This window comes from Peromyscus californicus, unplaced genomic scaffold, assembly GCF_007827085.1.
Source record: "Peromyscus californicus insignis strain IS unplaced genomic scaffold, ASM782708v3 Scaffold_22__1_contigs__length_63687245, whole genome shotgun sequence".
Classification (NCBI taxonomy): Eukaryota; Metazoa; Chordata; class Mammalia; order Rodentia; family Cricetidae; genus Peromyscus; species Peromyscus californicus.
The window spans coordinates 39,712,570-39,725,344 of NW_026294525.1; the positions used below are offsets into that span (position 1 = coordinate 39,712,570).

A 12,775-nucleotide genomic window follows, 5' to 3' on the forward strand; every position below is an offset into this window, starting at 1 on the left:
CATGTTCTGGTAGTAACAGACAGGGTGGCCTTGGATGACTTTGCTGTTTTCCACAGTGCAAAAACCCAGAGTTCCAAAAACACAGGCTTTTTCTCTTGATATCCCCTGAAGTTTCCCGCTCTAGCAATGGCCATAAGCATTGGTCACTCTTTATTCCCATGCCAACAGACAACAGAGATGGGATATCTGGGCAGGATGCCAGCTTGGGTCCAGCATGTATTTTGAAGTGAACCTGCAACATCTGTGGATTTTGTGGAAACTTTACAGTCTCGTGTGTAATTCTATTCTGTTTTAAACCAGAACAAGTAAAATTATAAAGCTTACTGCCTTCTTCAGAGTGGTGACAATTAAAATCATACATTCTGCTGAAACAAAACAACACAAAAACAATTATGTTACTATGTCAAGGGCTCTGGGCAACCTGATTCAGAGCATGGTGCACACATGACTCTTACTAATCTACCATATTCATGCTCTACACTAGCCAATCCCTTCAGTTGAGCTCTTACAACTCAGAATCTGTTGTGAAGAAAAGTCCTAGTTGTTCATTGCGTTATCTCAGCTTATCTCATGGGGGTGAGATTTGGTAGTTTCTATATATTTTTGTTGTTTTGAGTATATATCACTTTCACCTACTAGACACAGGAGAGGGATACAGTAAAATATTGTAATGTACCAGACTATCCAGTCCTTACTACTGACACTGTCAAAATGAAGGAATAAAACTTTATTTTTATCCCTTATCCTTTATCCTTCCCTATTCCATCCATCTACACAGAAGAATGTCCATTCTTCCCAAAGCAGTGCCCTCCCAATTCAGCTCCTTCTGGACATGGTTTCCTAACCATCTTTATCTACTATCTACTCACCTGCTTAAAAAAACTTTCCCCAAACTCCCAACATTGTGGGGAAGCCATAGAACGACCTTGCTCTCTCCCCTGCTCCTCTCCAGTCTCCCCTTTTCAATCATTCTTTGGAAGTCACAGTGCACAGTGACGACCCTCATAACACCTGGGCCTCAGTGCCGACAGACACTACACACCAGGATGAATCACAGGATGTGATGTAAACCTTGCAGGAAGTACTCCTCTCTGTGATTTGGAATTCTGCCACATCACTCCGCTCCTGCCTCTGCTTGGCTCACTCTGGCCTGCTTTCTTACTTTCAGGTGTCTTTGCTACCATTCCAGTTATCCGATGTTCCTTCCCATTCCGAAATCATACTTATATTTATGCCTGCAGATATCACAAAACGCTCATTCCCAGGTGATCATTTTCTCCAATCCACAAAGACACTTACTTCGTTTGCTACTTTTCCATTCCAATTCTTGCAAAGTTGAATACTGATAGAAAAGAAACGGGTTTGTCTACAAATGCATACCATCTAATTTCACAAAGGCCTCTAAAGAAACCCTGTGCTCTTTCCACTGTCATTTTGGCCTCACATTCTCAGTAGGCTTTCGAGCCTCAGGCATTTCTAATTTCCTACTGCTGGGTACTATGTCATGAACCCCAATGGCTAAGCTCTAGAGAGACCCATACTGTATCCTACAATGTCGAGATTTCTACTGAAGAGGTTCGAGTTCATCTATGAACCAGACTCTTACCTTTGAACCCTCTGTTTCTCCCATTCCTCCTGGAACCAGTCTGCTTTATCGGCTGACGCTATTTCATCCTCCGCCTTACACTATTCCCATCCCCTTCACTTGGTCTGTTCTTTTCTCCAATCTCACTACAGCAATCTGGTCTGCCATGTACCAGTCTTTTACATAATGGATGATCAACTTATGAGGTTATGACTAATCCTCCACAGAAATTTCCTTAGAGTTGTATTCTTAGAGATTTTGCCATTCTGTTCTATATTGCAAATATTTGCATATGTCGAGTCTCTTTGTTACAGGTCTAGTTTGTTTCTGACATAGAAACCTTCAGGAGCTTCTCATAGCTTGAGTTACACACACACACACACACACACACACACACACACACACACACACACAAATGCTACACACAAATACATGTATATATGTCTTTAAAATATGTAATATATGTCAAATATGCATATAATTTATCAATTACAATTAAATGCCATGATAGCCAAAAGCTTCCCATAAAATAGAAAACCTCAAAAAAATCATTTTACGACTTATGGTTTTCACACACATTTGATGAATTTACAAATGGGGGACCAGATGCTTATGGGGCCCATAATCACTGTGAGTACTTCTTTGGTTATGAGTAAGTAGTAGCTTTTGCAAATTTGCCAAAAAGTCCATGATAAGTACAGTTAAAACTATCCCGATAGAGACAAAACATAAAGGCAGAATCTGCTTTGTTTTTGTCTTGATCTCATACAGCCTCTCAAGTAATGATCTAATAAGTCAGCTAAATAATGTGTTATCCACTGAATTATATAACACCAGCTAATGTAACATTGAGCTATTATAAATTAACTATTTAAAACCTGACCAGGAAACAAAAGATTGACAGGATGGCTCAGTATTATAGACAGCTATGTCTTGGCAATACTGATCTTATTTAGAGTGAATTTAAATGGGACTTTATAGCACAGGATGAACAGAGGTCAGTCGACCCATTTTAGTTACCAATATAGTAAGTAAGTAGGATGGCTCAGCAAATAAATAAGAATTGATCAGCTTGCAATTTAAACTAATTTTAAGTTACTACAGTCATTAGATATTAGATTTACGACAGAAATGTGGCTTGGAATTGCTTTCAGTTAGCTCTAACCCCAGTGATCAAAAGGGAAGAGAGTTTATTCAGTACATTTTCATTAAACCATTCATTTGTAGACATTTCATGAATCCTACTTGATGGGAATAATCTGATACATTTTTTTTTCAAACACTTTAAACGGATCATCACTGTAATCCAGCAAGTCCAAGGTGAAAAGTCACAAGCAACCTGCCCCCAACTGCTGCAGGTGCTGTAACTAAAGAGGTACTCAGGGCAGTCCCTCTACAGGAGCCAAAAACACAGAGAGCAGAACATCACCAGCAAACAAATCTCTCTTCCTGTGGCACCCAATGGAAATTCTTTCCACATTTGTCTCCCAGTGGTATCTAAAAATAATACTCAATGAGATCAACCTTGCACATCTCTTCTTCCTGGAAAGCTCTGAGATTGGGATCATAGAAAGTCCACACCGTTGAACAATTCAGAGTTAACATTGGCCCCCTACATCATTTGACACACAGCGAAAGGCTTCAACATATCTCTTTGTTCTATTGTGTAGGTAGCATAATATAGATGTACACAAAGACTTCTGTGAACAGAAAAGGGGTAATGAATTGATACTTGCACTCCAAACTAAGCCCCATTTGTTCTCAAAGAATAAAGCATTGTCAGGGATTTTCAGTGTGTTACTGTTTCGACATGCATGCATTGAGTGGAAAACAGAGGTCAGTAGGAGGAATCTTCATCACCTGCCCTGCAAAGGCAAACATGGAGGAAGGAATGCATGAGGAGCAGCTCAGTTGCAGACTTCAGATATAGATGCAGATCCTCATCTACCACTTTGAAAGGAAGTGCTTCTGCAGACAGCCTTTCCACGGGCCTTTAAACCTCAACACATCCTTCTACTCCAGTGGCATGCCATGGCAATGTCAGCAACCAAACTTGACTAAATTTCAAGCTAAATGGCCAAGTTAGTAGTCGAAGCTTAATTTCCAGAAAACCAAGTAAACTTAATAAGCAATAGCCAAATTCTTTTAAAAAGTAATGTTCTAATTCTTTTTTTTTTTTTTTTTTTTTTTTGGTTTTTCGAGACAGGGTTTCTCTGTGTAGCTTTGCGCCTCTCCTGGAACTCACTTGGTAGCCCAGGCTGGCCTCGAACTCACAGAGATCCGCCTGGCGCTGCCTCCCGAGTGCTGGGATTAAAGGCGTGCGCCACCACCGCCCGGCCCTAATTCTTTAAGTATGTAATATTTGGTAATATGTGATAATAAGGTATTTACTTTATGTATTATTATTTGTTCGAAATATGCACAGTTGTTTCCATACTGAATTTTAAATTCCACTTAGACAATTAATTTAATATTAACTATTAGACACACCATTACCCTGGAATAATATTTTGCTGAAAACTAGTGCTAAGAATACTAGTTCCGGCCAGGTGATGGTGGTGCACACCTTTAGTCCCAGCACTCAGGAGGCAGAGCCAGGCAGATCTCTGTGAGTTCGAGGCCAGCCTGGTCTACAGAATGAGATCCAGGAAAGGCACAAAGCTACGCAGAGAAACCCTGTCTCAAAAAAGATACTAGTTCCAAAGAATGGAAGTAGCAATGAAACAAAATCGTTTCTTACATCATTGCAAGCACTTTGTGAATATCAGGTGCATCAAGCAGAATCAAGCAGAGTTTCTTTAAAGCAAGGTTTATGGAACTCTTAATATGCTAATATATACTGTGATTCTTGGGGAGCAAGAAAGAAAAGCAAAAGAGCTTTTGGGTCAGTAGAATTTGTTTCAAGTGTTCATAACAGTTTTAGAAACACTGAGCTGAAATGCTGGGTGCTTTGTGAAATCCAAATTTAATTCTCAATGAATACTGAACAATATGCAAATCCACTAACAGTCGACAGTTTCTGGGGGAGAAAGAATCAGTTTTCTTTATGGGTGTGGCCCCTGGTAGGTTTTCACCAGACTACATATAGTGAATAGCCCTACCCATAAGCATATTGGCAGCACAAATTGATCTTGGTTATTAAAATAAAAAGGGGGACTCAAAGTCAGGAGGTGGTGGGAAACTGGGGGGCATGTGAATGAGTTACAGACAGCAGTGGGGATGAATATGATCAAGATAGTATGTATGAAATTCTCAAAGATTAATAAAATATTAATATATATTGATCATACATGTTACATATTTTTAATCTATTTCAAACTATTAGCAGCTGATGTTACAATGCTTTATATAGCTGCCCAAATTTACAGGTGGATAAATTAAAAGCTCATTTAAAACAATACTAGTTTTTGCTACTAGGACCACAGTTCTCTCTATGCAAATAGCAATGGTATGTAAACATACTTAAAAATATTCCTAGGATCCCTAGATGTGAAGTTGTGAAAAATTAAACCATTAATAATTACAATGATATTTTAAGCATACTTCTTCCCCTGGATTCTCCTAAGCATACTTCAAGATATATGGGTCAGGAATTAGTTGCCCCATTTTTCAAATGAGGAAACAGAACCCAAACTATAAATGGCAATCACAACATGAGACTGGGCAGAGAACAATCTGGCTTCTAACTTAATCTTGTGCGGCCTCAGCACATTCTCTCCCTTCTCTTTCAAGGCTGTGCTTAGAACAAGGAGGAGTTATTTGGTCAGGGGGCTTTACCAGTAAATAATCCAATTCCATTCCAGCATTGCCAAGCTGAAGGCTGCTTTCAGATTCATCTGTGTCCCTATTGATTGCAAGGACACGAAAACCGTGAAAAGACCTTCCATGTCTCTTATTTAAAGCTCTGAATAGGACTGGGCTAGAAGTGAGAAGCAGGCATAGTCTGTCCAGAAGAAAAGCTTTCTTTCACATCAGTCACAAGCCAAGGGAAGAAATGACCTCATTCTCTAGTTGGGTTGGAAAATTTCAGGAACATATGTACATACTCAAGATCACCTCTAAGGGGCCCGCAGTTCTTAAGGTCAGCTTAAAGACCATAAATATAAACAAAGTCCTTAGAAATTAAGAGTACCTGGCTTCTCCCCAGGTCTCAGAAGTCAGAAACAGTGGAAGACGTCAGTACATCCATGTTACAAGGTCTTATAGAGACGTCAATGAAAATTTAAGTTCAAGAAGTGTTCTCTACCACACTAATACATATTATAAATAACCTACTTACTCTGTCCTTCCCAATACAGCAGCCAGTATCTATTTCCATTCAGTAGTGGTGTAGATGAATTCAAGGTCTGCAGATTAGCCTCTATCCACAGCCAGTTAACAATGTCTTGCATTACCTCTCTATCAAGGACTGATTTAAAAAAAAATAACAAATTTAAGAACAAATGAGTGCATCTCTTCCTCCTATGGAATCAGTTGTGAGTGTACACACCCCATGTTCCAAAACTACGTTCAGTGGTTACCTGACAAAAGTTAACCATAAATGAAAGAAGCAATAATGTCTTTGCCAACTGGAATGATTACAGAAACACAGGCAGGAATTACTTCTCCAAGACACCACAAGTATGCTTCATGGGGTTTGGGTCAACTTGGACTCCACTAAGGACAGGGCAGGATACTTACTCAACAGTGGCAAGTGTCTCTTAAGCTTATTCTATGGTGCATACACCCACAGGTCATGTCAGTTAAACTCTCAGAATTCTTGGATAGGAGGTTTGGACAGGGCCCTGAAGTCAAGGGCCTTTCTAAGACTAAGTAATATTGTGTGGACTATAATGGCAGAAAGAATGTGGTTGGTAAAACTGCTGATACTGTTTTCTTACATGGAAGGGAGGCGGTGCAGAAGGAAGGCACAAGTTCAAAGTCCTATATATCTGGGTTTGAATGCAAGATCTTCCCCCACACTCTCAGGTGACTTTGAAACACTATTTCTATAAAATGATGGTCTTAATACTTGTCACCTCCTTCCTAGGATTACTGAAGGAAATTTTAGTGTAATGAAAGAATAGCATTTAGTTTCCAGCAAGCTCCTAATACACATGTAAGTTTTCATTGCTGTTTAAATATTTATCAAAGCTAGATTTTTGAAGGATGCTTGTATTGCAAAAACACATGATTCAAGAACTAATTTGTCTGAAAGCACGCATAAAATGAACTTCTTTGTAACTTTCAAGTAAGTTTTTTATAGACACCAAAGTTAGCCTATAAGTAGTTTAAAAAGTAAAAATTACTAGAAGTAGAGGCTATTTCAGGTTTAAAAGCCACACAAAAAGTGCACAGCTTACAGCATATTTAGAATTAGGTGCTCCTAAACATTAGACATGCTGTGTTTATTTAGAAATAGTACAAAGAACAAGAAAGACGTAGTTCTCAGGAAGATGAAGTAATTTTCCCCAACACTAACAGCTTCTCTACCTGAATACACCTGGAACACTAAAGAGGAAAGCTGGCTGGTAATTTCACTTCCCACCCTGTCTGATAATAGAAAATAATGTCGTTTCATGTTGTGCTTTCACAATTTTTAAACATCTTCCAATTTCTTGGTGACAGTAAGAAAACACACTACAATTTTACTTTCTCATGTATTAGAGACCTTAGGTGTAAATACTATCACTTTCAACCTATCACTATTATGAAAGACAGGTTAAAAAAGGAACCCTGCATGCAATATATCTGCCCCAAAGTTGTCTATGTATGGCCACACACTCTGAAATGTTTCCGCTGGCTGCAGACATACGTAAGACCATGACCATATTCTACCACCTGCCATGTGGCGAGTGATCCATGTATGTTTGTGTAAATAAAGTCTATAATGTTCACACAATGAAACGACTTAATGATGCTTTTTCTCAGAATCTGTTCCCACTGCTAGGTGACAAATTATGGTATTTTACTCTGCTACAAACAGCTATCAAGTTTCCATAGGGAGGTAGTCCAAAACTGAAGGATATTGGGATGAGGACATGTTTCCCTTATGTTGGTTTGATTCTGACACCTGTGTGTTGTAAGGTATAGTGGTAGTTTAAAATTTACCTATGGGCAGATGACACTGTATACTTTGAAAATCGATCAGTGTAAGTAAAATATATTCCCTAAAAATCTTAGGCACTAGAAATATATAAAAATATTTAGTACAATTGGTGCTAGAATTATATTTTTATTTCTGTTATAAACACAAAGGTGTGAAAATTTGTTCCCATATCTGCAATTCTAATTTCAAGGATATATACATATCCAACAATGAAACAGTGCCCCCCAAAAGCAAGCTTACTATTTCAAGGTATCCCTGACTTCTATTCTGAAATTCTTGATTAGGTAAGTAGAAAATTTGACTCCAAAGTAAAGAAGCACCATTAGGGAAAGGAGGGGACAATGGCCATTTACTTTTCTGAGATAGCACCTACATCCTGGCTCCACCCTAGGAACATGCTGACCTTTTGTACAGAGGGTGCTTCCTATCCAAGCCTTTGTATGGAGAAAGGGGGAAGATTTCTACAAGTTGACTTACTGAAATGGGGTATAGAACATCATACCTATTTGCCACTATTTTTTTTTAAAGACACAAGGCTAGATACCAAGAGAACTTTCTATCCTTTTCTTGGTAAACATTAGAAATAATTATGTTTAATTACAATTAATGAATGTTTTAAGATATACCAAAAAAATGTTTTTGTACATGTGTAGAAAACATTACAAACAAGAAAAGCTATTTTTACAAGTTAGAAACCCCTTAAAATGTTTCAATTTCACAACTCTCTAAAGTGCCATATGGGAATTTTCACTCTTCTTCATGAGTTAGATCCGTGAACAACATGTCAAATGCAGTACCCCAAGAACACCATAACACTCCACCTACACTTCCCTAGTTACTTCATGTCCATGCTTTGATTTTCTCCAAAGCAATCAAATATTCACCAAATAACGGTGAACAATGCATAAAAATCACAATCGATATAGTACTTTATAATTAAAAGAAAAATTGTTTTATTTATGTCTACATCTGTGGCCTTTTTGGAAACAAATGCGCACCTCTTAAAATGCATAGTAACTGTGCAGTAGAAAGCAACTATCGTTCTTAATTTTCAAATATGTTGCTTCACCCAGCTGCACGCACTGCTGCTAACCTGATTGTTACTGACACCTGCTCCAAGTTAGTAACATTTCATAGATCACATGGGCAAGAACATCACTTTCAAGTGGTTATCAGCTGAGAGCAAATCTAGACTTTCTTTCAGTAGTTTATGAGATACACACTTCATGCCACACAGGCCTCTGACATATGAAAATGTGTGAGATCTGATGCTCCCTTACTTGCAAACAAAATTGTGTTTTCCATCTAAAATATGTTATGTTCTTATGTGTTATAACTGAGGTTTTTTTTGTCACTGGAAAATATTAGAATACTTCTTTTTCAACATTTATATGAAGTAGTCTTTGACCCAAAGTAAAACTGGGTGGGGAAAAGGCAGCTCTTTCACTAGCTGTCTGAAGATTGTAAATAAGAAGTTAAATTGGGCTTGGCCTGTACTACTAAACCCATCACTGGAAATACAGTGATGATTTCTGTTACTATCTGAAATCTTCAGTTTCTGAGCAGTGAAGGCAACAATGATAACAAGGAAATTACATTCTAGCGATTATGAGCTTAAATTCTGGATTCTGCCAATGAAGTAAATCTCTCTCCAGAAATCACATCCCTTCTTACAAGAATCACCCTTATATCTGAAGCCAGTTTAACCACACAGCTCAAAGATTTCGGTTTAGGAGACAAGCAGACACTTTCTCATAGAATGGAAGTTTTATATTGGCTTTTTTGAGACAGGGTTTCTCTGTGTAGCTTTGCGCCTTTTCCTGGATCTCGCTCTGTAGACCAGGCTGGCCTCGAACTCACAGAGATCCGCCTGCCTCTGCCTCCCGAGTGCTGGGATTAAAGGCGTGCGCCACCACCGCCCGGCTATATTGGATTATCATAGTACAGAATTGTAATTTATCTTACAATCTCATTTCCAGATATTCCAATAGTATATGTTTATGTTTACACTCTGTCAAACATTAAGAGAAAAAATATTTTACATAATTCACAGCAAGGATATAGACTCCTGGCCAGAAAATGCCTGTGGAGCTTTTCACCCTGTTCCTTGCATGTTAAATGTTCAAAATATCTCATCTGCTTTGAAAATAACCAAACAAGTGAGGTCTCTATTTCTACAGTACCTAAAGATACCACATCTTTTCCTAAGATTAGCTGTAAATTGATGTAATCTTTCAACTATAACACAGTATTCTACTTATAAGTTTCAAGATTAATGCTTGTAGAGATTTTAAAAAGTTAATGCAAAAAAAGGAAAGATTTTAAACTTAGATATCTTCGGCTTCCTTCACTTTTAACAAATCTAACGTACAGTTATGAAAGTAAAAAGTGTCCAAGTGTCCTAACACAAGCTGAACACATCAGAAGTCAACAAAACTTCGTGAAGTTTCATGTCGGTCAATGATACACAAGTCAAAACTTATTCTGGAGATCTGTGATGTAGCTCAAAGATAAATAAACATTTTATATCTATAAGCATAGAAGAAAACACTAGCTTCTTCTCATAGGTGTTCTACAACTATTTGCAAAGGCATATTTTATGTACAAGTACATAAATATCTCTACAACACTGCAATTAACAAGAATCTCCTAGGTCCTAAAGGGTGTGATTATTTCACCCTATCTAAACAATTAATTTTCTTTGTCCTTTGTTTTTTGTTCTGCATCTGCATTAACATGGCTGCTAATTATATTAGCCTGCTGGCTGACACAAGAAGTGGGAATGAAAACAGACCACGATTCTCATAAAGCATAAGACACTTCTCAGGACTCAAATGTGCGCTTGCATAGGCTGAGCATTCCTATCTTGCAGACAACTCTATTTGGTTGGAGAACTTGGCCATGATTAAGGTATCTTTTCCGTTAAGTATTTTAACTCTTCCACAATGCACAGCTGCATGGACGCATATGCACAGGCACACACAGGCACACAGGCACAAACACAAAGAAAACTACAGCTGTATCATATTTGTAAACTTACCTTCCTCACTGGTATATTTATATTTTTCCAATTATTTTAAGAATGTATAGCAGTCACACAAAATGTCATTTGATCTAATACATACAACTGCCCTACTACATTAATAAAACCCCTCTTTTGTTAAAAGAGTAAGTATTAACTTACTTTTTTTTTAAACTGAAAAGAACATAAGCAGACTTCACCCGCCAACCTATTCTCAGTTTTATGCTTTCACACTCTGAATATAAATATAAAATATTCTGAAACATATAAAAAATAAAAACATTTGGAAAATGTAATACAACTTGGGACATCTGAGCTGTATAGGTAGTTTTACAAAGTAAACTCTGGTTAACCCTATCATTAACAGCAAAAGTGGCTTGCTGCAAAACTTATACTAATCTATGGTAGAGAACCAGAAGTTGGTTTATATAGCATTGTGAAAACCTAAAACTCCTAAAACTGTATCGCTTGTTCTGTGTTCTTTTCCTTTACAACCAAGTCCATAGTACGCAATTCACAGATCCAAGAATAATACATCATCAGGGAACTTTCCTTGGAGGGGGAAAAAAAATCCAGAGCTGAAATGCCTCAAAAACTCTACTTTAGCTAAACAAATTAAAAATTAAAACAAAAAACTTGCTGCTGGGTGAAGAAAACTTAAGGAATTCTGTCAGTTTCAACAGCAAATTCTTATTCATTTAAGCACTTTGTAATGACTAGGCTTTCAATAATTGCCTTCCATCCTACAACCCCCAGCCTTCTTAAAACAAGCGAGGCTAACTATTTAGATTAATTCTATGGAAGGCTACTTGGTGCCGATGAAGCAAGTACTTCCTACCTCAAATTAACCATTTGCCAGTGTCGTAATTTTTCACCTCTACACTCCCCTCAGCCCCTCCTTCCATGGCCCTTAGGAACTGAAATTCAGAGACATTGTTGGTTTCTTGCCTTTTTAGCAGCTACAGGACATTCCTCAAAAAGTACATATAATTCTCCATCCTGTGAGATCAGACAATAGTATCTATTTCAGTGGCAATACCATACACAATGGAAGACAAGATATTATTTTTTTCTTAGAATTGTTGTAGCAATTATGATTTAAAGGTTACTGGTTCACTCTGTAGAATGGTATTGCAGAGTTTATCTAAGTATTTCTCTTCAATCTACACACTTTTAGAACTCAGTGTGGCTTTCTAGCTCAGAATGCTGTAAGAATACCATCTGACTTAAACAAGGAGTTTTTTTTAAGAGAATTACACGACAACATATTCCAAGAAAATATCAAATCACAATGAATAAAGACACTGCAAAACAAGTATATGAAAGAAAAGTCTGATAATCTGTATTTCCACTTCACACAAACATAGTAAAATATATATGACAATCACCCCGTTACACTAACAGGGTTGCCAAGCATAAAAGAAGAGCTACATCTCGATTCCCTTAAAGAAATTAAAGATAACAAGTTTAACCCGCACCTGCAAAACTGTCTTTAGAGGGACAGAAATGGGGGAGGGCACAAAGGCTCACTTCTCCTACACCCCTAAAATCAATTTAAACCCAGGTAATATCTGTCACCTTTTCTCTTTTCTTTTTCCTTCTGTCCTGCTCAATGGCAGACCTCTTACTACAGTCCCTGCCCACTCTCTCAAAGGCACATTACAGAATAAGAGGACCCAAGCGCCACTTACCAGTTGCATGCCACAGATAAAGATAAGCGTGCACCTGCCACTGCAATAACCCATGGTTTCCGAGACCCCTGCCACAGCCAGACTGTCCCACGTCGGCCACCGTCGAGCCCCCACTTTATCCAATCAGATCGCCGGGAAGGACAGGCAAACCTGCCCAGGGCTCGGGGGCTCCGGGCTGCCGCTGCCAATGTCCTGGGAAGTGACAGGCATTAGGACCTGCCTGCGCGGCGGCGGCAGCTCCAGCCGCGCCCGCCACACATACCTTCACTCGCTCGGTGCACACGCCGCGCCGCGGGCAGCGCCGCCCAAGGAGACGCGCCCCGGGCCCGCAGGGGCGGCAGCGGCAGGCTGGCAGCGCCACCGCGCCCTGGGGCATCTGGCCCGCCAAG

At 38.7% G+C, this 12,775-nt stretch overlaps 1 protein-coding gene across 1 annotated transcript in view; it reads right to left on the reverse strand.

The window, feature by feature from the left end:
• Nkain2 (sodium/potassium transporting ATPase interacting 2) overlaps positions 1 to 12,488 on the reverse strand; it is a 1,070,529-nt gene extending 1,058,041 nt beyond the window's left edge. The window contains exon 1 of the mRNA XM_052751299.1: positions 12,387 to 12,488. Coding sequence (XP_052607259.1) covers positions 12,387 to 12,440 — 54 coding nt within the window. The 5' untranslated portion in view covers positions 12,441 to 12,488. The remainder of the gene's footprint in view (positions 1 to 12,386) is intronic.
• Positions 12,489 to 12,775: the final 287 nt, after the last annotated feature.